At 43.2% G+C, this 27,953-nt stretch overlaps 2 protein-coding genes across 5 annotated transcripts in view; one reads left to right on the top strand and one right to left on the bottom strand.

Annotated features, from left to right (window-relative positions):
• Positions 1-3,125: 3,125 nt before the first annotated feature.
• On the bottom strand, positions 3,126-27,936 carry EAF1 (ELL associated factor 1). 2 transcript variants are annotated; one of them, XM_073333308.2, is made up of 6 exons: positions 27,728-27,935; positions 24,912-25,006; positions 21,521-21,657; positions 19,604-19,770; positions 10,338-10,568; positions 3,126-5,587 (listed from the first exon to the last, which is right to left on the bottom strand). In XM_073333308.2, the coding sequence occupies exons 1-6, from the start codon at positions 27,828-27,830 to the stop codon at positions 5,541-5,543; spliced, it is 780 nt and encodes a 259-aa protein (XP_073189409.1). In that variant the 5' UTR covers positions 27,831-27,935; the 3' UTR covers positions 3,126-5,540. The 2 variants fall into 2 exon arrangements, with proteins under 2 accessions (XP_073189409.1, XP_073189411.1); XM_073333310.2 differs by lacking the exon at positions 3,126-5,587 and adding an exon at positions 5,607-6,086 and having other exon boundaries at positions 27,728-27,936.
• The window catches only part of METTL6 (methyltransferase 6, tRNA N3-cytidine), a 43,767-nt gene continuing 42,848 nt past the window's right edge, over positions 27,035-27,953 (top strand). For 2 of the 3 annotated variants that reach the window (XM_073333306.2, XM_073333303.2), the window contains exon 1: positions 27,690-27,953. The gene's annotated coding sequence lies outside the window, so the exon portion shown is untranslated. Of the gene's footprint in view, positions 27,054-27,689 lie in introns of those variants that run through there. The other variant, XM_073333305.2, reaches the window with a different exon arrangement.

Here is a 27,953-nt window from a genome sequence, read left to right as displayed (position 1 = left end):
CCTCCCAATTTCCCTTTGCTATAATTAACATTGCCCAGGCTTCCCTGTTAGAGGATTAACAATGTCACTAACCTGCTGCAAAATACATCACTGTTTGAGAAAACAGCCTGCTTTCTGCTCCTGGGCTCAGCTTCTCCCAACTCTCACTAGGCATGGCCCCCTGCAAAGCAGCTGCCCCTGCCCTGACTGCTTGCCCTCATGGAGTCTGACCCCAGCAACAGGGGAACCTATTGGACAATACCCAAAACTACCACATTCAATTCCAGAAGCTTCTGGAAGATTCAGCCTAGCAACAATGACCCAGACACAACTCACTCCTACCTCCCCTGGATGGGTCTCTCTGGAGATACCTGCCTATTAGGCACATGGGTTACAAGTGGATTTACTCTTACTATATATACTAGCATGGGAGAAGAATCATTAGCTGGTATAATGTACTTTCCTCACTTGCAAAAGGCTGCACAGACTTATCCTGTAACAAGATGGGGCAACTGCAAGGCTGGCTTTCAGTGTCGGACAGTTGTGAAGTCACAGAGAACCCTTCACTTGTAGGGCTCATAATCTGTCTGCATCCTTTTCCAAGCATGCTTTTCTGATCTGCCTCCCCATGCAATCCACCATTCCACTTCAAAAAAGGAATAAAGGGACATTCTAGCGTCACAGCAATCAGTGCCCTTCCATGTCCCGTTGCTCTCCCCCACCAGACAAGCCCCAGATCCCTTGCCCAGTTACTAAATTGTCCTGTCCCTACATGTACTGTCTACATAGTCTCCTGCCAACTGTTTTATTTCATCCAGGGCCTTACAAAACCTTGGGCTTGCTCTTGGTAGAACATAAACATCTAACGCTTGTTTGGAGCATGGGAATAAAAATCATGTTGTTCAACGTAACAGATGCTCAGTTATTTTTGCTAGTGATTGTAACGTCTGGCAGCCAACAAGATGTTAATTAGGACTTAAGGAAGTAGAAGACCTAAGGAGAAAGAGGCTTCCCTCCAGGTTACCAGAGTATAGTGGAAGAGCTTATAGGGTGGCTAGTGCTGTGAAGTTAAAAACCCGTTTGCATATTGGAGCTAAGACTTTGTATGGAGAATTTTTTATATAGAACCAGGACCCTGTTTGTCTGTCCCATGGCTCTTTGCATTGGGGTCTAGAATATAGCTGAGCTGGCAATAATTTAAGCAAAAATTTTCATGCAAGTCTATGCAAAACTTTCAACCAATTTAGCATATTTCACACTGCCCTAAATTGTTTATTTTTGCAAAGATTATGGGGGATTGACAATTCATAGCAAAACCTGTGAAAACAAAAAATCTACCTGTATGAATTTTAGCAGAGGTGTCCTCCAACAGACACAAAATTTTCAGGACCTAAATGCCTTAGGAGCCTGTTTTATTTTCAAAAGTCACTCAGCGACCTCAGAGCCTAAATCTCACTGACAGTTAATGGGACTTAGGCTCCTAAATGGCTGAGTAACTTTTAAAATGGGACTTGGGTTCCTAAATCACATAGGTGCTTTGGAAAATTTTACCAATAGCATGAGAGATGAAGCCTAAAGCTAGAAGACAGGGAGCCCTGAATTCTACTCCCAACAACTGCTACTAACTGCCATTAAAACTTTGCAGTTACATGGCACTATTAAATAACAGGCTGTTAACAGGAAAATATTGTTATTCGTATTTTACAGATGGAGAAATTGAGAGTCAAAAGCTAGTTACTTGGTAACATTTTCAAAAACACCTCAGTGACTTAGGAGACTACACCTCATTTTTAGACTTTATTTAGGAAGTTACAGGCTTCACTGAAAGAAAATGAGACTTAGGCCTTGTGTACCTGGTAAAGTGTTTTCAACATTTTTTGTTGTTGCTATCACTATACAGATCAAACGAAACAAAAAGAGCATAGCTACATTGCTTTGCCTAAAGCAGCTTAAACTACTTCCCCTGTGAATCATAGCATCCAGGCAGCGCTGCTCTTTTTCAAAATAAGCACACAGCATTTTGGGCAGGGATCCCAAAGTGCAATGTTCTGCTAGACTCAATGTGTTATAGGCTGTTTATCGCAGTGGATTGCGGGACAACTAGTGGAACTGAGTGGAATTCTGGGACTTGAGGTCAAATTCATGATTCTGTCCACAGTATTCCACAATTGATTGGGGTTTTGCCGGCCAGTACATTTTCAAACTGTTTCAGGATCAAATTTTCAAACTGCTGTCAGGTAGCATTGAGGAAAAACTATTGCAAGCACTTTCACCCTCTGCCTTTAGCCACTCAGCAAGTTGGTGACAGGACCAAACTAAAACCTACATCTCACCCCTCTACTCCAGGTCTGCAGACACCCTCTCATTCAAATCCCTAGAGCCACAAGATAGTGCCAGCAACGATGAATGCCTTGTCTAGCCCAGGATTTAAAGGTGTGACGTTAGCTCAAGCTATGAGAGTAGCTAGCTCAGTCAATTTAACACCTTCTGAAACTCTAGCCAAGACAAAGGAGTTGTACTTTAGAATGTGATAAACTGGTCAAGTTAACTAGGGGAAATTTTGCCTGTAGTTCAAATCTAACATCACACCTTTAAATCCTAGGGCTCATCTACGCTTAACACGCTACAGCAGTTCAGCTGCGCTGTAGCACTTCATTGTAGACATTACCTATGCCAACAGGAGGATTGTTCCCTACAGTATACACTCCAGTGCTTTGTCCAAGCTAAACTGAAACTGCCCAAGCAATTGGGTTTCCAATGACTCCCTTAAGGCACTACTCCATAATCCAGCATTTCATTCAAAAAGATTTTGCCGATGTTCAGCCTCAAATATTCCCCTTGATAATCCATCCGTCACTGCACTACCCAAGTGCAATTTTAACAAGTCACGATTTCTCATTGAGAATTGAACCTGGGATTTCCATTGCTAATAGCCACTTAAGCTAAAGGAATGGCTCCATTATCTGGTAGATGTAGTAGACTAATTTCCTCTGTGGACAGGCTACTAGAAGGGGATACGTAACACAGTGAACAGGCTACATAATGAAGTATGAAGAGCTGCTGTAAATAAAAATATCCTTCACTCCAAATAACTCCAAGTGACACTTCCATTAGTTTCCCAGTTTAAAAGAATACACACACACACATTTGGATTGCTAAACTTCATTTTTTATTTAAATAAACTGAATTTGAAAGAGAAAAAATGATATACCTTTACACTGCAAATTATTTTCTTACATAACTGTAAACACGCACACGTTTAGCCTATAATAAATCAAACTATGCAAAATAAACTTGAGGCACAGTACTCTCCAAATAGTTATATGTAATTCAATTTTGTATTATTCCCGAGTATCCATTTCTCTGACCCTAGAGAAAAAGACACAAGTGAGAATGTTTTCCTATCAGCCTTTCCTCTTAAACCAATTGGTTAAGTCTGGTTTCTGAGAACATGGGATGTTCCAATTTGTTTTGCTGCAACATCAAGGAATACAGCATGGGTACACAAGAAGCCTTAAAACCTTTTGGGGGAGTGGGATACAAGTGTGGCCCATGCTGACCTTTTAGGTATGTATGTTTTAGGTCCTCCGGCTTGATGAGTGCTGACTCAGTACTGTTAGTGTACCCAGAATCCCAGACATGATCATAGGCAATGTCTGGTATATTTCTTTTTACGTTGTCTTATCCCCTTTTAAATTGCATATACTCGCTGAATAATCAAAACACTTCTTAATAATTTTAGAGGGCACAATGCAGCCACTGAATAACTTATAATGCATTGTTGAAGTAATTAGATACTTCACTGCTTATCTAACACATAAGTCAAGGGAAATTCAGGATGATATTTTGGAAGCAACATTACTACTAATTAGGTTGCAAACACACATTCAGTTGAATAGCTACTACGCCTATTGTTAAGACCAAAGCTTTTACAGCTTGCTAGAAGAGAGCACCTGTATTCCCTTTGCTCACAGAGAAAAATCAAATCATTTTGGTTATAAACCAACTGTATTTCTTAATTATGTGTTAAAATATGTATACATATTCTTTTAGAACCAAATATTTTTAAAAACGTATGTACAAGAAAGATGCCTCTTTAAATATATATCGAATGCAGGAAAATAATCTGCGTTTTATCACCTTCCTTCAAAATCCCCCTAGCGCCCTCCAATGCATTTTTTTAAAAAAGAAAAAAAAAACCCACTAACAAACAGTGAAACAAACACACAAATGATGGTAGACTATCAGTGATAGACAAAAGCCAGGAAAGTAAACATTTAGCTTTGTATTTCCTGGTTTACATTAGAAGTATACTGCCACTTGCCTTACACCATGTGGGTAACAGCTGAAATTGAACCCTGTGCAGAGTGGGCAGCACGAACCTCATGCACCACTTAAGTCGCATGTACGCACAAAATGAAACAAACAAAAAACGTAGAGGGGTAAATGTTTCTTGCTCTGAGGAATGACAAGGCCAGTTGTCCCTCATGAGATCCACGCCAAGGAAACAACCCGGGGAAAACTCCATGTAGGGAACCTTGGAGGTGGGCTGCTTCCCAGCTGCATTTGATAACTGTTATTGATGTATTTGATGTAATCATCTTGTAGCAATGGGTTGTAGCCCTGCAGTTGCAAATATCTTTTCTCCAGTTCCAAATGGAGTATTTTGGAGTGGATATTCTATATTTAAACCATTTTCGTTAGAGACTGAATACCAGAACTAAATGAGACTGTGTGATGTATTAGAGAAAGTTGTCCTGGTTCTTATTTACATAGGTAGGTACTTTTGTTACTTAAAACATCTAAGAACATTACTCTGAGAGAATACCTGTCTCCAGTGCCCATTATTACACATATGTAGTGTGTATACATGCATGACTGTGGTTTGTTTCTGAAGGTAATTTGAACAATTTCTAGTATTGTTTCCTTTAATAATGGAGGCAGCAACTGAAGTTTTATTTAAAATTATTCTGTGAGGCATTTGTGCAACAGGGTAGTGATTGAAGAGGCAATTTTATAACTTCTTTTACAACTGTTTAAAACACTCCCACATCACGGTTAGCCATAAATAGCAATAAAAAGGCATTAGAAAAGTCCCAAACTGAAGAAGACAATTTAGTGATGAAATTTAGTTTACACTCTAGCTCCCACACGGGCTTTTTAATGAACTGTTGGCTCACGTCTGTCCTAAAACACACATTTTTCCTTAATGTATTACGGCACTGAACATCTCCGATGAACAAGAAACATCTAGAGAATATGCATTATGCTTTACAGATCAACAACAGTCAGGAACACAGACTGGCTTATCCACTGTACATATCTATTTAAAACTTTAAAAGACTAAGAATATATATAAAATATATGCTTAATACACAAAGTAAAATCCTCCTCAGCTTCTGTTTAGGATAACAATTGATATTCCATAGGGTTACACATTGCTTCTATTAAAATTCCACGCATGGAGCTATTCCTGTGCCAATTTCCTCATCAGCACTGGGCTCACTGAAAAGTAAATTAGTTCTTCATATATATGCAGCAGAAAAAGAGAAACCTCAGCCCTAGTCATCACTGTCACTTCCAGACTCACTCAACTGCAAGTCATTTCCTATTGGGGGAAAAAAAAAAAAACAAGAACACCAGGCCAGACGTTAATTCATACTTTGATGATATTCAAATTTAAGAATTATTGTATTTAAACTGGAGATTTAAATAAGAATTACCCAGAAATGAACATGAACAGCATCTCAGCAGTTTGTCAAATATAATCATTCTCCATATTCAAGAACATTAAAATCTGCAGGAGTTTATTTAAGGCCCAAGCCAGGCAAAGTTGAGTCTCCTTGGCTCCACAACCACAAAGGCTACTACTCCTTGTTCACAAAAGCATTCCCCTTCTCAGCAGCTGTGGAATTAATTCCACACCCTCCGCCCAGCCAAACTGCCATATATGACTTTTGGGCAGGACACTAGGGAAGTCCCTGGCTCCACCTATGCTATTAAAATAACCATTTTTTAAAGATAGTAGTGAAGATGAGGCTGTTCCATGGGGAAGTTCTGTGTCATACAGGAGGTCAGGCTACATGATCACAGTGGTTCCTTCTAGCCTGTGGATAAATCAGGAAAGAATATTCAAGTGCCAGCAGCTCAGGAGTATTGGGCTCAACTTATCTGATAGCTCTGCTTCAGAAGTCAGTGAGGAAGGGGAAACCAAGGGGCTCTGAGGCTCAAAGACAGGTCAGAAGCAGGGAGGCTCAGAGCCCTACCCTGTCCTCATAGTATATAGCAAAGGTCCCCGAACTGTGGGGTGCACCCTCCTAAGGGGGTGCAGAGGAATGTTCGGGGGGAGGGGGGAAGGGAGGCACAGCAGTTACTGGACCAGCCCCCATGGAGGGTAGGGAAGGAGCGCCTCCCAGCTCTGCCCCTGCCACCAGGCCGTTGCTGCAGCTCCAATCCTGACTGCAACCCCCGGCCTTGACCACAGCTCCAGGCCGCGGCTCCTGGCCCCCTGGCTGTGGCTCCCAACTACAGCTCCAGCCCCCCTCCCAGCCCTGGTTCCCGGGGAGCGCAGACAGGTTCCATTACAGGCAAGGGGGGCATGATGGAAAAAGTTTGGGGACCACTGCTATATAGCAATGTCTGCTGCCTCTCTTGCAGCATTCTGGTGAACATGACAATGAGAACGGTCCTCTTCATTCTTGGGCAATGTACATACTTTCTTTTAAGCTGGCCTATAACACGTGCCCCATCTTCTTCCACATTCCTGCCCTCAAATGCAGGTCAATTGCAAGGGAGCTACTTAAAAAAAAAAAAAAAAGACAGTGGCTGTTTCTTTTCCTTTTTAACGTTTTTGGGGGGTTTCCATGCGATGGCAGGCCTTCCCCTGTAGAGGTGGTCTTCATGTTACAGAAATATCAATAGTTTATCCAGGGACACATGTTGGATCAAGTCTTTGAAATTCAAGCACATTCCAAGCATGGCAAATCTGACCTCCTAAACAAAGGCCTATCCAAAGCCCACTAAGTCAGTGAATAGACTCTACTGACTTTAGTGGGCTTTGGATCTGGCTTGAGTGAAGGTCTAAATACTAATTAGCAAAACTCACATTTCTCTTTACATACTGGACTAATCAAGGAGGACTAGATAAACCAGATTTTCAATGGACATTCTACACCGCACTGACAATATTTGAGAGCCCATATATGTGAACATGTAAACCTCACAAAGGCACCCAATTCCCTATTTGCAGAGCACCAAGAGATGTACAGTAACTCCTCGCTTAACATTGTAGTTATGTTCCTGAAAAATGCGACTTTAAGCGAAACGATGTTTAGCTAATCCAATTTCCCCATAAGAATTAATGCAAATGGGGGGGGGGGTGTTAGGTTCCAGGGAAATTTTTTTCACTAGACAAAAAACTATATTTTATATATATACACATACATATATATACATACACACACACAGCATAAGTTTTAAACAAACAATTTAATACTGTACACAGCAATGATGACTGTGAAGCTTGATTGAGGTGGTGAAGTCAGAGGGTGGGATATTTCCCAGGAAATGCCTTACTGCTAAATGATGAACTAGCACTCGGCTGAGCCCTCAAGGGTTAACACGTTGTTAATGTAGCCTCACTCTACAAGGCAGCACAAATGGAGGGAGGGGAGACAGCATGGCAGAGACAGAGAGAGATGCACATTGCCCCTTTAAGTACGCTGACACCATTCTAAGTACATTGCCTTTAAAAAGATCAGGAAGTTGAGATGGCAGCTGAGGCCAGCAAGCTCTCTCCGTCCTGAGCCCTGTTGTCCTGTCCCCACCCTGCTCTATATGGAGAAGGGACACGTAGGAAGCAGGAGTACGGGGGAGGGAGACACCCCGATATTAGCCCCTCTCTTCCCCCTTCCCCTACACAGCAAGCAGGAGGCTCCCGGGAGCAGCTCCAAGGCAGAGAGCAGGAGCAGAACATGGCAGTGGGGGGAGGGACAGCTGAACTGCCGGCGGATAGCCTGATGGGCGGCTGCTGCACAGGGAACTTAAGGGAGAGGGGAGCTGATAGGGGGGCTGCCGGTCCACCCTGGTTCCAAGCCCCCACCAGCTAGCTGCAATGGGCTGCTCTTCCTGCAAGCAGTGGACAAAGCAGGCGGCTGCCAAACAACGTTATAAGGGAGCATTGCACAACTTTAAACAAGCATGTTCCCTAATTGATCAGCAACGTAACAACGTTAACCGGGACGATTTTAAATGAGGAGTTACTGTACTCACAAACACCTCAGGCAGAATTAAGAATGCTATGTGAAAACCAAGGCCCACCTTACTGGAAATCTATTAAGATTTCCCCACCACAAGGATGAATCCCTTAAACAAATGTAACTGTCCACTATTCTTTATAGAATAGGCTGGGAGGAGCTAGGAAGTCAAACAACCCTCTGGCCTCTTCATCACCCCAAAATTTAACGTCCCCACTGCTCCTGTCCAAATAGGGACAGAAGGAGAAAATGAAGCACCTTCCCAGTAACTAGTTTCAACTACCTTTTAGTTACCAAAACCCATCAACCCCACCTCACACCTTTCTGGGTGCCCCAGCTGGATCTTGATAGGTTTTTTTTTCAGTACAATAACCTGTAGCTCAATAGAAATATAGGCATAGCATAAAAAACTGAATTCAATATAAAATTAAATAATACAACCTATACTGATGGCATGGTTCATTTTCATATTTAATTCACCGAAACCCTCCATGTTTGAATTTACCTGAATTTGCTGCAGAAACCATGGACACTTAGCACACATCACACATTTTAGGTCCAATTTGTCATGGAGCATATGGAGGAACGACAGAGCGGATATAGCAATTTGACTCGCCATAATCTCCTCACCCTTGCCCATCTCCTATGGTAGACAGGAGCGGGTCTCTCTACAGTTCCTCCACATCCTCACATTCTTTATGCGTTTAAACTGGCAGTGAAAGATGGGTGGGTTAGCTATGAGCATGGCTGGTACAGTAACACAGGAGGGGAAAACATTTGAGAGGGTGTGATGCGTAATTTAGCTGCACCTCTGACTCTTTCTCTGACCTCTCTGAATGCACCCTCCTTAGATCCTGGCCTCGTACCTTCACCTCTCTCAGGGTAGAATCCCATGATTCTCCTACCCTTAGACTTGGTGTCAGGATATAGAGACCAGCCAGCAGGTAACAGCCTGCATGTGGCAGGGGACATCCTGCCTGCCTGCCTCCCTCCACACCGATGGTCCCCAAGGACTCACAAGGGAACAGTGAGCTAGCGAGGGACACTGGTGTAAGATGTTTGTTGTTTTGTATGATCTGTATTCTCCTGTGTGGTGTATGATTAAGTAAAAGAGCACAACGCTCTGTGTAAGGTGTGGGTGTTACAGGCTTCGCAACTGCCGCATGCCCCTGAGAAAGTTAAACTGTAACCAGAAGCTTCACACCTCTTGGAGTTCTGGGAGAGGGGTATGTTGGAACAACCGGGTTATCTCGGGGGTCAGTGCTGGGCCTGGGGGCCTAGAACAGATGGGCATAGGAGCTCCATTTTGGAGAAGGGGCAGAAGACAGAGTCACTGCCCAGGAAATGTGTGAGAAAGGCCCAGGGAGGAAACAGTGCTGTAGCCTGCTGAGGCTCTAGAAGCTTAAACCATTCAGGGACACAGAAGGTTGCAGTCCCAGTGAGTGGTCACAAGAGGGTGCTCACTAGGTCCTGTGACACCTTCCTGCTTGTTTAACAGCCCTGTTCTTAAACTAAACCAACCTAGTAAGGATAGTCAGCATCCCAATAACCCAAACTAGCCATGCAGTAATTATTTCAATAACCAGGTCACATGCAGTATTCATCTGTTATTACACGTTAGCTCCACGTCCTTCATACGTCTATATCAACTTCTAAGTAACTCTCTCACAAACACAGCAACTTCCCTAAGGGGTTTACTATATATACACCCAATCCCACATTTTCAAAAGCTCAGATTTTTTTTTTGTTAATTTAAAAAACAATTCTTCCCTTCCCCCAAGTGTATCCTACTCCTCCCTGATGGGGCTTTGTTGCCCAGTCACACTGAGGACCAGCTTCAAAACCCACTGAAGCTGATAGGAGTCTTTTGGGTTTTGGCTCAAGCCTTTGATGCCCAAGTAGCCTCTATATCTTCAAATAAATGAGAGGTTTTTGTTATAAGGTCTCCCTTTCACATATTTCAACCTGCATGCGTGCTACTGCTTGGGATAACTATTTGGTAAACTATATTCTGCAGTGGTATCTAAATCTGCTTAGAAAATCTATGCCTTTTGGTGGCATCACACAGGTTCCCACAGCAACAACACACAAAACTTTACTTACTGAGAGTGTTCATTAGCTGATTGCTTCCTTGTGGCCTGCTGGTACCATTAGCAACAGCATTTCTGTTGTTGTACTGCTGGTGTGGTGGCTGAGAGGGGGAAATGCGTGCAGCCTCTTCCCCATCACTGCTAGAGCTTTCATCATCACTCCCAGAAGAGCTCTCAGAGTCCGATGAGCTGCTACCACTGCTGCTACTCATCTGTTCAATAATTTCAACCTCTGCTCTTAGCTCTGGAATAAGATGACATTTGTTGGGTCAAAACATTTACAGGCCTCTGTGAATTTCAGGAAGGGAATGTTAAAATGCAACAGTTTTGTCAAGTATAATTTACCAAGCACAATGAACAAGTCTAAATAATTCAAATCAAAAGGAGAGAGAGGGGAAGGGAAAACAAAAGATACACACAACTGTGCCTAAGTGCTGCAGCTGAATCTAGAGAAGAGGTTATAATCACTGGTTCTCTAAACTTCATTTATTTCACTACCTCTTATATGTTTTCTATTTTTAAAACCATTCCTTACTGTATTATTCATTTACTGAGTGCTCATTGTGCCAGGCACTTACAGACAAAACAGGCATAGAATGCAAATGTTTTGGGGGGAGGGTGTAACACTTGACACAATGGGTAAAAATTTCAAAAGCACCCAATGACTTAGGAGCCTAAGTTCCATTGAAAAATCTGTGGGATTTAGGTTCATTTGAAAATGGTATCAGATGCAACAAGTGATAGTTACAATTAGGAGAGAAGGGGACTACAACAATAAAGTTATGAAGTTCTTTAGATTTGCCATGCAGACTTCTTCGTGGTGCCAATGGTAATCTGAAAGTTATATCAGCAAGAGTTTGGAATAGTCACATTACTTACCAGTGATTTAGATAAGTCATCCCAAATCACACCATTGTTGTGTATTTTGAATATTCCATGTTACTAAAAACCTATTTTGAAGGATTTTTTGAACATTTCATGGGGACTACAACTTGTATCCCTCCACCAATAACATTAAGCATCTAGTTACCATAAGTCCAAAGGTATAGGGATCAGAGAGAGAGAAATAATAAAGCTAGCATTATTTATATTATGAAAGCACCCAAAATCTTCAGAGTTCAAGCCTCATTGTGCTGGACTTTGTACATACACAACCTAAGAAATGAGTTCCTGTCTTAAAGAACTTACAGTCTAATAGGAAGAGTAGGAAAAAGCACGTACTATCACCATTTTACAGACGGGGACCTAAGGGACAGAAAAATTTAAGTGACTTGCCCAAGGTTACATAGGAATACTGTAGCAGAAACAGAGTTTGAACCCAAATTTCCTGAATCCTACTCTAGTGTTTGAATCACAAGACCATCCTTTTTGTGTAAAGTATTTCCAAAATGACCTGGAACAGAACTTTTCTATACATAAAAATGCCATGACGTTAAAGTTCATGATCTCGAATGTTTCAGGATTAAGGCTAAATACTGTATCTGATTGGAAAGGAGAGGGTTCCAGATGCTCGATGATACAACAGCCCTCCAGGGTCAGGAAATAAGACTAAAGAACCCTGCAAAGCTCTCAGCCTCCACTGTATTTTGGCAATGAAATCCATTGGGTAATTATGCACTGGCTTAAAGTTTCCTTTTATCAATTTTAAATTTGCTACCTTTCAATTTCTAAGTCAGCTACATTCAACTGGAATTAAGGAAAACAATATTATACCAATACAATGGACCAATAGACTGTCTAAATCAAATTGTATTTCTTGAGGAAGTAAGGTTGTTTTTGCAATTTGGCTGCTGAAGCAAAACATACTGGGTATGTTACCTACAGTTCATCTGTTTGCAAGTCAGCCATTTCTATTCAATCTTTTAGATTTAAAAAAAATCTCTTTCTGTTGGATTTACATGACTGGGTCAATGGCAGGGAATACTGTATCTTTCAAAAATGATGTTTTTTTCTCTCTTATTCTCCTTCCCACTTAGTCTTGCAGCTTTTAGAATGTTATTTCATTCTCGAGTCTGAGCCCTGGTCTACACTACAAGTTTAGGTTGAATTTAGCAGTGTTAGGTCAATTTAACCCTGCTCCCGTCCACACGACGAAGCCATTTTTGTCAACTTAAAGGGCTCTTAAAATCGATTTCTGTACTCCTCCCTGGCGAGCAGATTAGCGTAAAATCGACCTCCCTGGGTCGAATTTGGGGTAGTGTGGACGCAATTTGACAGTATTGGCCTCCGGGAGCTATCCCAGAGTGCTCCATTGTGACTACTCTGGACAGCACTTTCAACTCAGATGCACTAGTCAGGTAGACAGGAAAAGCCCCGGGAACTTTTGAATTTCACATCCTTTTTTGCCAGCATGGCGAGCCGATCAGCACAGGTGACCATGCAGTCCCAGAATCGCAAAAGAGCTCCAGCATGGACCGAATGGGAGATACTGGATCTGATCGCCGTATAGGGAGAAGAATCCATGCAGGCAGAACTCCGTTCCAAAAGACGAAATGCCAATGTATTTGCCAAAATCTCCAAGGGCATGATGGACGGAGGCTACAACAGGGACACACAGCAGTGCCGCATGAAAATTAAGGCGCTCAGGCAAGCCTTCCAAAAAACAAAAGAGGCAAACGGTCGCTCCGGGTCAGAGCCCCATACATGCCACTTCTATGATGAGCTGCATGCAATTCTAGGGGGGGACCCTACCACTACCCCACCATTGTCCGTGGACACCTGCAAAGGGGGAGTCTCACGCAACAGGGATTTGGATTTTGTGGATGAGGAAGATGAGGACGAGGAGGAGGATAGCGCACAGTGGCAAGCAGAGAATCCCTTTTCTCCGGCAGCCAGGAACTGTTCATCACCCTGGAGCCAATACCCTCCCAAAGCGAGCTCCCGAACCATGAAGCTGGAGAAGGCATCTCTGGTGAGTGTACCTTTGTAAATATAATACAGAGTTTAAAAGCAAGCGTGTTTAATGATTAATTTGCTCTGAAGACTTTGGATGCATTCGCGGCCAGTACAGCTACTGGAAAAGTCTGTTAATGTGTCTGGGGATGGAGTGGAAATCCTCCAGGGACATCTCCATGAAGCTCTCCTGGAGGTACTCTAAAAGCCTTTGCAGAAGGTTTCTGGGGAGGGCTGCCTTATTCCGTCCTCCATGGTAGGACACTTTTACCACGCCAAGCCAATAGCAAGTAGTCTGGAATCATTGCAACACAGAGCATGGCAGCGAATGGGCCTGGGCTTTGGTGGCATTCAAGCAACATTTGGTCTTTATCTCTCTGTGTTAGCCTCAGGAGAGAGATATCATTCATGGTTACCTGGCTGAAATACGGGAAATTTGTTTAAGGGGACATTCAGAGGTGCCCGTTCCTGCTGGGCTGTTTGCCTTTGGCTGAAAAGAAATCATCCCCGCTGTTAGCCACGCGGCTGGGGGAGGCCCATTCATGCTGAGCTGTTTGCGTCTGGCTGACTGGGATCTTCCCTGATACTAGCCACATGGTGGGGGGAGGGATGAAGCAATCATCCCAGGGAATTGGGCAGCGATGGTGGGGGGTTGTGCTGCACATTCACCCTAAAACTACAGCCCCTCCTTTTAAATGGCCAACCTAATGAGCTTTGCTTGGTATGGGAAAGGAGGGCGCTGCTGTTTGAAACCATTCCCACATGTTATGAAGGCTGAAGAAGCCGAAACCCTTTGGCTTACCATGGCTGCCTGCAAGCTGAATTCTGTTGCCCAGCTGTGTCTGTGTGATGTCTCACACCAAACCGGCAGGCACTCAATATAAGAGGCAAATTGCGACCTTGTACCGACAGCACATGTGCTATGTACTGTGAATCACTTGATTCACTGTGAAAGAGTTTCCCCTTTGTTCTCTAAAATGTATCTTTTTAAATACTACTCTCCCTTTTTTTCCTTCCGCAGCTGCAAATGTTTCTATGCTCCCCCTATCATCTCCATTCCAGAGGCTAACGCAGATTAGAAGGCGAAAAAAACCACACTCGTGATGACATGTTCTCAGAGCTCATGCAGTCCTCCTGCTATGACAGAGCTCAGCAGAAAGTGTGGAGTACAGCATTAAATGAACGGGATGAGAGGAGGCAGGAGAGGGATGAGAGGAGGCAGGATGTAATGCTGAGGCTAATGGGGAAGCAAAGTGAAATGCTCAGGAATCTGGTGGATCTGATGGGGGAAAGGCAGCAAGAGCACAGACCGCTGCTACGGCCCATGTATAACCCGCCTGCCGTCCTCCCCAAGTTCCATATCCTCCTCACCCAGACGCCCACGAATGCGGGGTTGGAGGCTCCTGGCACCCAACCACTCCATCCCACCCCAGAAGATTGCCCAAGCAACAGAAGGCTGGCATTCAGTACGTTTTGAACTGTAGCGTGGCCTTGTCCTTCCCTCCTCCTCCACCCCTCCCAGGCTACCTTGCAAGTTATCCCCCTATTTGTGTAACGAATTAATAAAGAATGCATGATTTTGAAACAATAGTGACTTTATTGCCTCTGCAAGCTGTGATCGAAGGGGGGAGAGTGGTTAGCTTACAGAGAAGTAGAGTCAACTAAGCGGACGGGTTTTCATCAAGGAGAAACAAACAGAACTGTCACACCGTAGCCTGGCCAGTCATGAAACTGGTTTTCAAAGCTTCTCTGATGTGCAGCACGCCCAGCTGTGCTCTTTTAATCGCCCTGGTGTCTGGCTGTGCGAAATCATCCGCCAGGTGATTTGCCTCAACCTCCCACCCTGCCATAAAAGTCTCCCCCTTACTCTCACAAATATTATTGAGCACACAGCAAGCAGCAATTACAATTGGAATATTGGTTTCGCTGAGGTCTAACCGAGTCAGTAAACTGCGCCAGCGAGCCTTTAAACATCCAAATGCACATTCTACCACCAGCCTATAATTGAACTGCTCCTTCCTACTGTCCAGGGTGCCTGTGTACAGCTTCATGAGCCATGGCATTAAGGGTAGGTTGGGTCCCCAAGGATAACTATAGGCATTTCAAAATCCCCAATGGTAATTTTCTGGTCTGGGAAGTAAGTCCCTTCCTGCAGCTGTTCAAACAGACCAGAGTTCCTGAAGATGCGAGCGTCATGCACCTTTCCTGGCCATCCCACCTTGATGCTGGTGAAACATCCCTTGTGATCCACCAGTGCTTGCAGCACCATTGAAAAGTACCCCTTGCGGTTTACGTACTGGCTGCCAAGGTGATCCGGTCCCAAGATAGGGATATGTGTTCTGTCTATCAGCCCACCACAGTTAGGGAATCCCATTGCAGCAAAGCCATCCACTATGACTTGCACATTTCCCAGAGTCACTACCCTTGATAGCAGCAGCTCAGCGATTGCGTTGGATACTTGGATCACAGCAGCCCCCACAGTAGATTTGCCCACTCCAAATTGATTCCCGACTGACTGGTAGCTGTCTAGGGTTGCAAGCTTCTGGAGGGCTATCGCCACTCGCTTCTGAACTGTGAGGGCTCCTCTCATCTTGGTATTCCTACGCTTCAGGGCAGGGGAAAGCAAGTGACAAAGTTCCATGAAAGTGGCCTTACGCATGCAAAAGTTTCGCAGCCACTGGGAATCATCCCATACCTGCAACACTATGCAGTCCTACCAGTCTGTGCTTGTTTCCCGGGCCCAGAATCAGCGTTCCCCAGCATGAACCTGCCCCAATGCCACCATGATGTCCAAATTTCCAGGGCCCGTACTTTGAGAGAAGTCTGTGTCCATGTCCTCGTCACTCTCGTCATCGCGCTGCCGTCTCCTCTTCGCCTGGTTTTGCAGCTTCTGCACAAACCGCAGGATAACGTGCGAGGTATTTACAATGCTCACAACTGCAGCAGTGATCTGAACGGACTCCACGCTTGCAGTGCTATGGCATCTGTGCGGGCAATCCAGGAAAAAGGGCGCAAAATGATTGTCTGCCATTGCTTTCACGGAGGGAGGGAGAAAGGGACGGGTGACTGACGACATGTACACAAAACCACCCGTGACAATGTTTTTGCCCCATCAGGCACTGGGAGCTCAACCCAGAATTCCAATGGGCAGCGGAGACTGTGGGAACTGTGGGATAGCTACCCACAGTGCACAGCTCCGAATGTCAACGCTAGCCACGGTACTGTGGATGCACTCAGCTGACTTAATGCGCTTAGTGGGGACACACACAATTGACTATATAAAACCACTTCTGAAAAATCGACTTCTATAAAATTGACCTAATTTTGTAGTGTAGACATATCCTGAAAAACGGACAAGGAGCACTCCCATGTCTGGGTTCTCAATTTATTCCCGAACTGCGTGTTTCTAGAATCCCATAACAACTTTTGGGTTTAGAGGATCTCTCAATGTCTAAACTTAAGCAACTTGGGGAAACTAAGTACAATGGAAAATGGAAATCCCACAGATGTGAATATCTTTTGCCCTAGCTTGATTCAGTAAATTTTCCACATGCCTCGAGTGATACTTTGGATCAAGGGAGCTGATAATTATAACTACTCACTGAGCACTAAAAATTTACATGGTGCAGACATTGACAGTCCATGCCTCAAAGAGCTGAGAATCTGATGGACAGAAAAGATGCACTGAGAGATCTAGAGGAAGGGGGTTCCACCCATTTCCTTGTTTATAAGCCTTGTGGAAGACACGAGTCGTATGTGGAGGATATGAATGAGAAGTTGGGATGACCTGGCACACTGAGACCGGGAGGGCCCTCCAACATAGGAGTGTGGTGCTCTTCTCAGGGCAGCACAGAACCATAAGTCACTGTTACCCTCTGCCTTAGCAAGAGAGAGCTTTGCTGAAGATGAGACTCTGTGTGAGCTCCCTGACACACCAGTTTGTCTGCTTCGCCAGCAAATTAATTGAGATTCTGCCAGTCTTAACCTTGTCTTGCAGGTAACAAATCAGTGAATCCCTGTTCCTGAGTTCTCCAGAGACGTGTCTCTGTAGTGTCCAGTCCCTCTGACTGGATACTCTCAGAAATTGTTAAGTTTGCTATCTCGAAAGAGACAGTACGCACACCAGCTTGTTAGGTTAGCTGAGGATTCATTCTGTACTTCAATAGAACAGCACTGAGATGGTTTACAGTAAAACTAGGAATAAGTTTATGAACAAAGAACAGGCACTTAAGTGATACTAAGCAGAGATAATAGAAAATGGTTACAAACAAAACAAAACATACTTTCTAGTACCTAAAATTTAATTCTAGCTAGTTATGCCTTTGCCTAAACAGCTTTCTCACTCACAGCATCTCCAGTCCTTCCTGGCAGGAGCTCCAATGTTTACAGAGTCAGAGCTTGTTGTCCCCTTTGTTCCCTAAGAGATGGATAAAAAAGGGGTTCTCTCCCCTTCTTTTTCTAGTCCAGTAAGCCTTTGAAATATATTCTTTGAAAATTAAACCCAGACACAGTTCCTGTCCTCTACTGGTGTGTAGATGCCATGCTGTCTTCCTCATCCTCCAATCAATTTGTTTTTTTGATTGGCTTAATCAGTTTGTTTACCATTGATGTAAATGTACTCTGGCCTCACCTTGCTCAATTTACATCAGAGACCCAGGCAGACTGGCAAAATGAATTCCTTTGTCTACAAAAAATTTGTTTATCTGATCTACTCAGATTGCTTGGTCTGAACATATTTCAGGAACATATTTCCAGCACAGACATAATTCTTTATACACTAACCATACATACATCATGCAATAATATTAATGACCACTGTGTCAAGAGTTTTTACATATATCTTACAAGATATCGTTGGCTAAATATTCTGACAACAGCATGGTGGGTGGCATAAAGGGGCTCTTAGGGACAGAAGGAGGCAGATTGGAAGATGGTGTGAAGATGACAGAAGGGAGAAGAAGACAGTAATGAAAGAGGAGTAGAGTGCTAAAAAATAATGTTTTACATTGAAATTCAGCAAATTTGATTTACAAGTCCACAAGAGACAACAAAAATGCAATTATGTCATCTTTAGAGTTATTTTTCAAAGTACAACTACACTTTAGAGCACATTTTAAGCACTAAATTTATAGTTTTCCAGCAACATTGGAAAACTTGTACTTTTTCCAGATACTGTATACCTACATTATGTCAACATTATTAAAAATGCATCTGTTGTGATTAAGCATGCTATATAAATACGTCAACAATTTTTTCCTGCACATACCAGAATATGATCATTCATTCTCATTGCACAGTGACATGTGATAAGGTGCAAATAAGTATTCATAATGCATGAAATCCTCGCCTGTACTCCGCCCCCTTGATGCTGTGTAAAAGGGCTGCAGGGGCATAAAGAGCGACAATCCTCTGCCATAACTAGTAGGTAAAGGATTCCCCTGCTGTTAGCACTGCAAAGTCAGCTCTAAAGATGCCTCCCAAAGACCCTCACACATGTCACAGAGGGACAGGCATGTCAAGTGTGGGGCCACAGTATGCTATGAAAATTCTGGGCAGCACAGCAGCCCACAGAGTAGCCTGTGGTGGTTGCTGGAACTTAGAGAGGATCACAGAGCTGTGTTAGTAACACCAGAGGCATCCCAGCCCCTGGAGCATCTTAGGATCAGGAGGGTGCAAAGATGGCTTAAAGCCACTTTAGATCCAGCCCCCTATGACAATATGGTCTTAATATACAACGTATGCCTAGAAAGTACCTGGCTTTTCAGTAAAATATAAATTAAAAAAAAAAACCGTTCATCGCTTCAACTGCATTGTCCACAATACACCCATGGAGTGCAACATCCGATTTGGGCAGAGATTCTGTGCATCAATCCCCAATAGGCCTAACTTTTGGGCACAGATACAGAAACACTGAGATTAGGAGCCTGATGCTGCTGCTTTAGTAGGAGATTTATTTAATTTAGGCACTCAATCCTTCTTTCCCTCCCAAGATACCTTCATAATAAATATAGCAACTACATGGCAGTGTGGTCCATATTGTGCAAATTTGATCCCTGTCCAATTACTTGATGGATCTCAGCCAGCCAAATCCTGTTCCATTCAACTGTGATGATGTGTATCTTTTGAGTTAATGTTATTTTTATGGAGAAAGAGTCTGAGATTAAATCATCAGCAAAGAAGGGATGCTCACATGCAGAGAGATGGGGACAGTTTAGATGACTACATTGACAGAAGAAAACAGATAATTCATTAAGAATCCTTAAAATGAGATACACAGACTATAAACCAGCAGTCATGTACCAGCTTTTAATGCTTTAAAGTTCTTATGTATCTTTGTAAATGAATAATTATAAAACAGTAGATTAAAAAAAATAACCCCTTCTTTACCTCTCTTAATGTCATCCAGCTGAGGTTCAGGTGAAGGGTTGTCTTTCAAAGGGGAGGTTTTGGGCCCAGCTGCTGGCTTGGATGGGGCTTTGAACTGTGAGGAAGGCTGGGAGGCTCGGGCAGCCTGCTGTTCTATCCGTGCCTGGATCTTACTGCTGCCCTCAGCCCTGAAACAAAATAAAAAAACAGTCAGTGGTGCCACAGAGCTGTGTTCCTTTGTTCCAGTAAGATCCGTATTAATATATATTTAATAAGTTTGGACTGAATACAAATTTACTTTGCATCCTGTAGAGCTATACGGTGAATTATGGATTTTAAATACAATACAGCTAACAACCTACACTGCTTTGGCAAATAAGCCTCACCAGTGACTTCCATGGGAAGCATGCCATGAAGTGACTGTAGAGTAAGGTCCCTACTAACTGTGCTCCAGATCCATGTGAGGCGTAGCAATATCTTGTTCTCTATTCAAATAGCAGTAAAGGTTTTTCATTTTGCAAAGAACGCCTTCTTAATACAATCAGCAACTACAGTAAAATACATTTACATAGCACCTTTCATCCTGAATGATCCCAAAGCTCTTCACAAACATTTAGACGTGAAATACAGAGGGATCACTTCATTCATCATTGAAATGCAGCTAACTATTAGAAGATGCACAGCAAGACTACCCAGCATTTTATAACAGGAAGTATCCTCTTTGATTACATACAGTACATCATCAGATGAAAGTTACTATGTAAGAGCAGAGAATTGTTACCAATATTGATTTATGCTCTTGAAACTACAGAAGGAATCTATGTGGGAAGAATGTAATTACTCCACTTTGAATTTTAGATTAAAACCACTTCTCTTGCAAAGAGTGCCAAGGGATCTTTAAAGACCAAAGTGATCATGACAACAGTTTTACATCTCATCTGAATGACATGACCTCTAATAGCACAGTGCCTTGGAACATCATGTTCACGCACTTGTAGGGCACTGACTCAGAGGAAAGTGTGGCAACTATTGAATCACTACCCTCACGTACAACAGCCTGGATTTGTTCTTTGGAGATCTCTGATGTAGCTGCCAGCCTGGTCCCAGCCTGCATCACTATAAAGTTTTAGTGAGCTCTCAGTCAAAGTTTTTACGGCTGCAGTAATGCAGGTTATTTTAAATGTGTCGTTTCTAAAAAATGTTTAATAATGGCATGCTCTATAGAACTCAGCTAATATGCATTCCCCACTGCTAAAAGAACTTGATTCCGAGCCTTCAGGTACTTACATATTAGCACTACTCTGAAAAATATTTTATCTGAACACTTTCTAGAGTGTAATTTGTGTACTGAGGTATGGCTATCAGATCAGACAGAAGTTCTGATCTCAGCCGTTTTTAGGCAATTACCCACAATAATATTTATGTCTCCAGCATTCATTTTTTCAGAATCTTTGCCCATGAAGAGTTTGGACTTTTGCTCTGTTTTATATATTATCTCCTTGATGCAGCCATGTTCCCCCACTCTAATTATTACATGTAATTAGACTTCCGCAGGAAGTTTCTAGGTCCACTACTTGCAACTTCACCAGTCCACTTGACAGGTTATCACTTCCATCTTCTTCAGAAAGAAATTATTGAAAGCCATCCAATCTTTTGACCAGCTTCTAAATTCTTATACCATCAACACTGTTCAATCATGAGTTACAATTATCACCCTTCAAATGACGGAGAATCTACTAATTCTTTACTCTCTGCTACATGCACACAGTGGAGATTTCCATATTTAGGCATGATAATTGGCCTCATAAAGTCCAGGAAACTCAGTAATTAAACATTACTGCTAATTCACAAAACTCACAGCCATAGCTAACGGTGACACTATTAACATGAATCTCTAGCAAGAATTCATCTTATTAACTGTATGTATCCCAGTTTTACCTTGTTTTCTTGACTTGAATGCTACTACTAAGTTTTTCCAGCACATATTCCCCAGTGTCATGATTGATAATAAGTACACAGTCCTTCTGATATGATCTTTTATTTCCTTTGAACACAGTCATCGGAGGAGTTGAGCCCTGGTGTCAAAGAAAAAAAGCACACATTCATTTGCTTATGCCCACACTATACAAGCCATTTATACACAATAAGTCTAATGAATAAATGCATGCTTCTGACTTAGTATCAAGAAATTATCATTTACTTTGGATTGAAAGTGTTTGTTCATTTAAAGAAGGGATGAATACATTTATATGCATTACATCAGACTCTTCCTCATTCATTATTATGCTTGTAATCATTTTATGTGGCTTTGCAGTGATAAACACATCTACCCTTCAGTTATGATCATTTACAGTTCTACTTTCCATCATGGTAACAACTGAATGTTATTACAGTAGTTTGCCCTGACAAATATCAGAAACCTCCCTGATACTTCTACCAGCTCTGAAAATCCTGGGTTTGGATACTGAATATAAATCTAATTACACATTCAGTGGAACTGTGACCTGATTAAATGTATGTGTACCCAATACATCATTTAAACTGCCTTTATATTTAATCCATCAAATAAAAAGCAACACTTCTGTTCTATGTTATGAAGCAAATATCACACGCTATACATTAGCAACAACTGTCTTTAAAAAAAAAATACAGCTTGTTTGCTTGGCAGACCTATTGCGTGAAGACCTACATTCTGGAGCAATCTGGGGGTTTCTCTATGATACTAATTAACATTGGGTGAATCAAAAAATTGATTCACTTAGTGTAAGAGGTGTATAAAAGTATACTCTCTACTGTGAAACCTAGTCAGATTTTATACATACAATAGCTGTATAGTTATAGAGAAAGGCGAATGGTACTTACAACTGAAGAAGAGACTCCTGCTTCAGAGAACAGGAATCAATCTTTACATACATTTTTGGGAAGTATCCTGAATTGAGTGCAGCGTGCAAAGCACAAGCTTCCACCCCCACCCCTCTTCTAAAGAAAATATAATGTCTTCACACTTAACTCAAACTAAAATTTTAAATTCTCTGCACCATCAAAAATAGGGTACACATATAGTACACACATTGGTTATGGAACAGTACAGACTGCTTACATCTGGATTCTTCAGAGATGTTACAGTAAGACAAGTTCCAAACTGGATAAGATCATACTATCATATAGTCAAGCCTTTACAGATATTTACAATATTACTACACTTAGAAATTGAAAAGTAAAAAAGGATTAAAGAGAATATAAAATAAGATGAAAATTAAGTTCTGATCATCCTTGACAGATAAAGAGAAGTTAGACAAACATATAAAGCACAAATATAATGGAAATTGTGCTAAGCTTCTATCCCACCATCCCCTATTCTGCAGAAAGCCTATAACTTAAAGAAAAGCATAATCTTTGCTGAGAAATAAAGAGAAGAGATGAAACTAAAGATCCAATGAAGCGCATCAACAGTCCCTCTCACATGCTTAAAATTAAGCAGGTATGTAAGAGTTTTGAGTGCCCAAATACCAAGCAACAGAAACCAAAATGCTACTTTACAGACTATTCTGTTACAAAGACCAGAAAAAAACCCACTGAGTGAAAGAGCTAAAGTTTAACCAGATTGTGATGAAACCCATAACTAAAACAAGAGACAAAAAGAATTCCTCAACAACTATTTGACTATCAAATATTAAACCACTGCATCCACAAAGCACCTGTAATCCCTGAAACTGTCCACATGCTGAAAGAGACCCAAAAAAATCTCCTCCAAACAGTGGTACCCTCAGGGATAGCAAAATTTCAAATGAGAAATTGGAACCTGAACCCCATCCAATTGTTAGGCAGCTAGTGCAATTGTTTGTTGGAATAGGAGAAATAAAGCAGGATCCAGGAGATCAGTGAACCCTCTTATATTGAACAGAAGTACTTGTGGCACCTTAGAGACTAACACATTTATTTGAGCGTAAGCTTTCGTGGGCTACATCCCACTTCATCAGATGCATAGAATGGAACATATAGTAAGAAGATATATATACATTCAGAGAACATGAAGGTGGAACATGAGCTCATCTTAATTAATTAGCCTCTTAGAGTTGGTATGGCAACTTCCACCTTCATGTTCTCTGTATGTATATATATCTTCTTACTATATGTTCCATTCTATGCATCTGATGAAGTGGGCTGTAGCAAACGAAAGCTTACGCTCAAATAAATTTGTTAGTCTCTAAGGTGCCACAAGTACTCCTGTTCTTTTTGCAGATACAGACTAACACGGCTACTACTCTGAAACCTCTTATATTGTTTTATCAACATTTCAAGAAGGGGTAGCTTTGAGATCATATATCTCATCCCTTTTCAGAGAATTGTCCATTTAACCAGATTGAAAGCCGCCACCATGCAGATGTTGCTCCAAATCAATATTGACTGTGTTCAGTTTGGTAAACTAGAAAACCCTCTAGAATATAGTAGAGACAGGTCAAGCTGAAAGATGTCCATTCTCATAAAATAGTACATTAAAAATAATCTTGTCAGAACAGGCATCTGGAAAGGGGATGCACTACAAACAATCTTATTCACCCACGTTCTTATTCATTCACCTATGCTGGATTGGTTTTTTAGCATTAGCTTCAGCTAATATACAAATCCAGTTCCAGAACACAGGTGCAGTTTTTGTTTTGTTTCAACTCTTTATTATCAAAACAGAAATATATACAATCATTTGACCATATTCTTTACTGTCTCTTGTCCATCATCCTTCCACAATAAATCTTTACTATATAAATTGTGGCGGGATTAGATTTAACCGCATTGCAACTGACTAGGAATCCTGTGCTAGCTTCTGCAAACATGGGGTGCAGGATGTTGTTGGTATAGCTTTCAGCAACAGAAAGAGTTGTATCAAAGGCCTACTTTCAGTCTTCTGAAAATTGGATCTTGACCTGAGTCAAGTATAATCAGATATCTATACATAAAATGAGGAACTAAAAACTGATGGAAATTAGGTGGGGCCCCAGTTAGGATTAAAATCTTCTTGTACTTCAAAGAGTACTAAGAAGGATTAATTGTAAGCAAAGTAGATTGGATGTTTACAGAAATAACACTTTATAGAGAGTCCATTTTACAGCCCTCTCCCAGAATGATATACTGAAATGCTAGTGGAAAGACAGTACAAAAGTTGCTCAAACAGTGGACTCATTTGTTTTAGCTTTGTGATCAAAGGTGAAGAGGATAGATTTAAGTCCATTTTCATTAGAATGTACCTGACTAGCTGACACTAAAACCACATGATGAGAAATTGCTACAAAGGCAAAAGGTAAATTTGCATCATAACGCAAAGTCAACTTACTGGAATATGTGGCAGTGTAATTGTTACTTCATCTCCTTTACCAACCTGGAGCTCCCCCTCACAAGATGTGTCTATAGATGCTGGCTTAAAATCATCTGAAGAGGAAAATAAGTGGTAGTAAATACATTTCACTTCTAAATTGTTTCTAGAGTCTCCATGATTTCTCTTCTGAGCTAACTCATCTCCTGCTTTATTCCTGATTAGAAGGAATGTAAAACATGGGCTAATGCTATTTAAAGAAGAGCTGGACTAATGCATAGGCATAACACATCTAATTATGTGGATACCAGCTCCTTAAATCATGTGATTACCTCATATTTTAATCTTTCAATTTTTTTAAAAAGTAAGTTTCTAGCCATTCTGGTCAAGGAAAAGCTTCAACATATGACCCAGGTATAACCAATGCAGTGACATTTGAGTCTGAAGACAGTCTGAAACAAGCAGCCAACACAGCATGTGAGTGCGGATCACTTGCGAGGATTATCCGGGTATATTCTCACATTCTCATTTCCCTGCCTTTTGCGGGGGCCTTGGGCACTGGTGCATCTCGGTCCCTCCTCTTCTCTGCCTGTGGCACATAACAGTCTAGTCTCCTGTGTGGCACTACTACTTTTGTCTAATTTCAGTTGTTGGGTTTAGTCAGTGGGTGTTGGTTGCCTGTGATACACAGGAGTCAGACTAGATGACCTGGTGATCCCTTCTGGCCTTAAACTCTATGACTTTAAGTGGTGAACTGCTCCAAGTATCTCAACAGATTGTTAAATGTAAGACTGAGTGGCTTGTGGGGGGACCTGCCATCATAACCTCAGAACTCCCTGTCTGACAGAAGCAGAAGAATACAGTGGGCCCAGCTCAGCTACCCATGCAGATACACCCTTGCTGCGATAAGTTCTGGTCAGAGCCCCTAGGCTTCTACCTCTACTTCTCCAAGTGGGAGAAGGGAGCAGAGAAAAGGCCTACATGCTATTGCCCCTACCTGTATGGGAGAGGGGCCCCCTCACCAAGCCATTCCAGATAGAGGGTGGGAGCATGACATAGGAATGGAATTGTAGGGGCAGATCCACAGGAGCCCTTGTGTCGGTCAGAATATGCCTGAGGTAATTTAAACCCCTAAGATAGCTCACGAAAGTTCATGCTCAAATAAATTTGTTAGTCTCTAAGGTGCCACAAGTACTCCTTTTCTTTTTGCGAATACAGACTAACACGGCTGCTACTCTGAAACCAATTACTAGCTATTGTTTCCCTAAATGTATCAGCATGGACTTGCTGGGTTGAGTAACAGGCAGCTGCAGAAGGTTTCCCTAATCTAGTTTAGCAGCCAAAAGGGAGCAGGCCTCTTAGCCCCCCCCTCATTTCTCATTAATTGCTGTGTGTGCATGTATCATAAATAATTTTGTGTTTGTTTTGAGCGTGACATTTTACCAGAGCCTCCTCATTTACAAGTCTGGCATAACTCTCTCTTACATATACATACAGGAATGGTAGGAGCTGGGGTGACTGACAAAGGATTTCAATACTAGGCCTCTTTCCTAGGGTCAGTGGCAGACGAAGATACACCATGCAAAACATTCTGCCTCAAACCTGTAGCAGATACTATTTATTTTCAGGTGGACCTTCCTGCCCACATGGAAGGCTGGGGCCTTTAGCAACCACAGTATAAGAGGAAAAAATAGCAAAAGTGGCTTTCCCACCCCGTGCAGTGAAGCTTGAAGGGCTGTCAGAAAACTCATCTCCCAGAACTGCCAAATACCACTCATCTGGAGCCAGACTCCCACCTGGAGGGAATGGGGGAGATCATGTCATGCTCTTTACAGTGTACTGAAGGATTTTGATGGACATTTCAATAAATCTTAAGAAACTGTGTATGATCTCCCTTATTCAGACTTTCTCAGGTGAAGCCAGAGCCCTGCATCTTTCACAGTATAAAGTTTAAACTATGTCATCTGATATGACACTCAGAAAGAGATTCACTTCCCTTTCCCCCACCCACCCATAATTTTTACAATTACTTTCAAACTAGCCTCACTTTAATTTCCTTCCCCCATCTAAATTTGCAATTGGAAGTTGCTGCTCTCCACATAACCAGGTAAGAGCCTAGGAAGGAGGAGCTGGGGAGGAATGGGCAGAGTGGATGGCGAGCTGGTAAGGGGCGTGTGCAGCAGTTGGGGTGGTAGGGGACATTGGACAGTTAGGGGCTAGGGCTCAGCGGCAGGAAGGGCAGGTGAGAGGAGGAAGATGTGGGGGAAGAGAGTGGGGGATCCCAGCGCACGGAGTGTAACGAGGGTCCCCGGAAAAGGGGACAGGGTTGGACTCCTCCTCTCTCCCTCTGAGGCGGGTGCAGCACGGGGGGGGGGGGAGGCAGGAAGTGCGGGGGCTGGGGTGTCCTTCGGTAGAGGAGTAAAGGGCTAGGCCAGGGGGTCCCCAAGAGGTGCAGGAGGGACGGGATCCCGGGCAGGGCAGGGGGTCCCAGGGGCAGGAGTATCCCCGGGGGCAGGGCGGGGGGTAGCCCCGGGAGCAGGTGCAGGGTGGGGGCAGGATCCCGGGCAGGGCGGGGGGCAGCCCCGGGAGCAGGTGCAGGGTGGGGGCAGGATCCCGGGCAGGGCGGGGGGCAGCCCCGGGAGCAGGTGCAGGGTGGGGGCAGGATCCCGGGCAGGGCGGGGGGCAGCCCCGGGAGCAGGTGCAGGGTGGGGGCAGGATCCCGGGCAGGGCGGGGGGCAGCCCCGGGAGCAGGTGCAGGGTGGGGGCAGGATCCCGGGCAGGGCGGGGGGCAGGCCCGGGAGCAGGGGCGGGGCAGGGGCTCGGGGCGGCTGGCTCACAGCGGATGGTGTGGAAGGAGGCCTTGGGGCGCCGCTCGAAGCTCTCCCCCAGCTGCAGCCCGTGCTCCTCCTTGTCCAGCAGCGGGTTCGCCGAGCCGTTCATGCCCCTGCCCGCGCCGGACCCGCACTCAGCAGCACCCGGCAGCGGCGGATCCCCCGCCCCGCTCCCTTCCGGGGCAGCGTGTCACCGGGAAAGCCGCCCGGCTGCAGGGCGCGCCCCGCGCGG

The sequence above is a fragment of the Lepidochelys kempii genome, chromosome 2, assembly GCF_965140285.1.
Source record: "Lepidochelys kempii isolate rLepKem1 chromosome 2, rLepKem1.hap1, whole genome shotgun sequence".
Taxonomy (NCBI): Eukaryota; Metazoa; Chordata; order Testudines; family Cheloniidae; genus Lepidochelys; species Lepidochelys kempii.
This window is presented reverse-complemented; position numbering and strand designations above follow the sequence as displayed.

Bases quoted from the DNA above. Each gene is read 5' to 3' on its own strand.
- EAF1 (XM_073333308.2), bottom strand. From the start codon at position 27,830: ATGAACGGCTCGGCGAACCCGCTGCTGGACAAGGAGGAGCACGGGCTG. The intron at 25,007-27,727 runs GTGAGCCAGCCG...TTTCCTCTTCAG, and splicing joins CTCCTTCCACACCATCCGCT to ATGATTTTAAGCCAGCATCT. The intron at 5,588-10,337 runs GTAAGTAAAGTT...TTCCCCCAATAG, and splicing joins TCAGCTAATGAACACTCTCA to GAAATGACTTGCAGTTGAGT.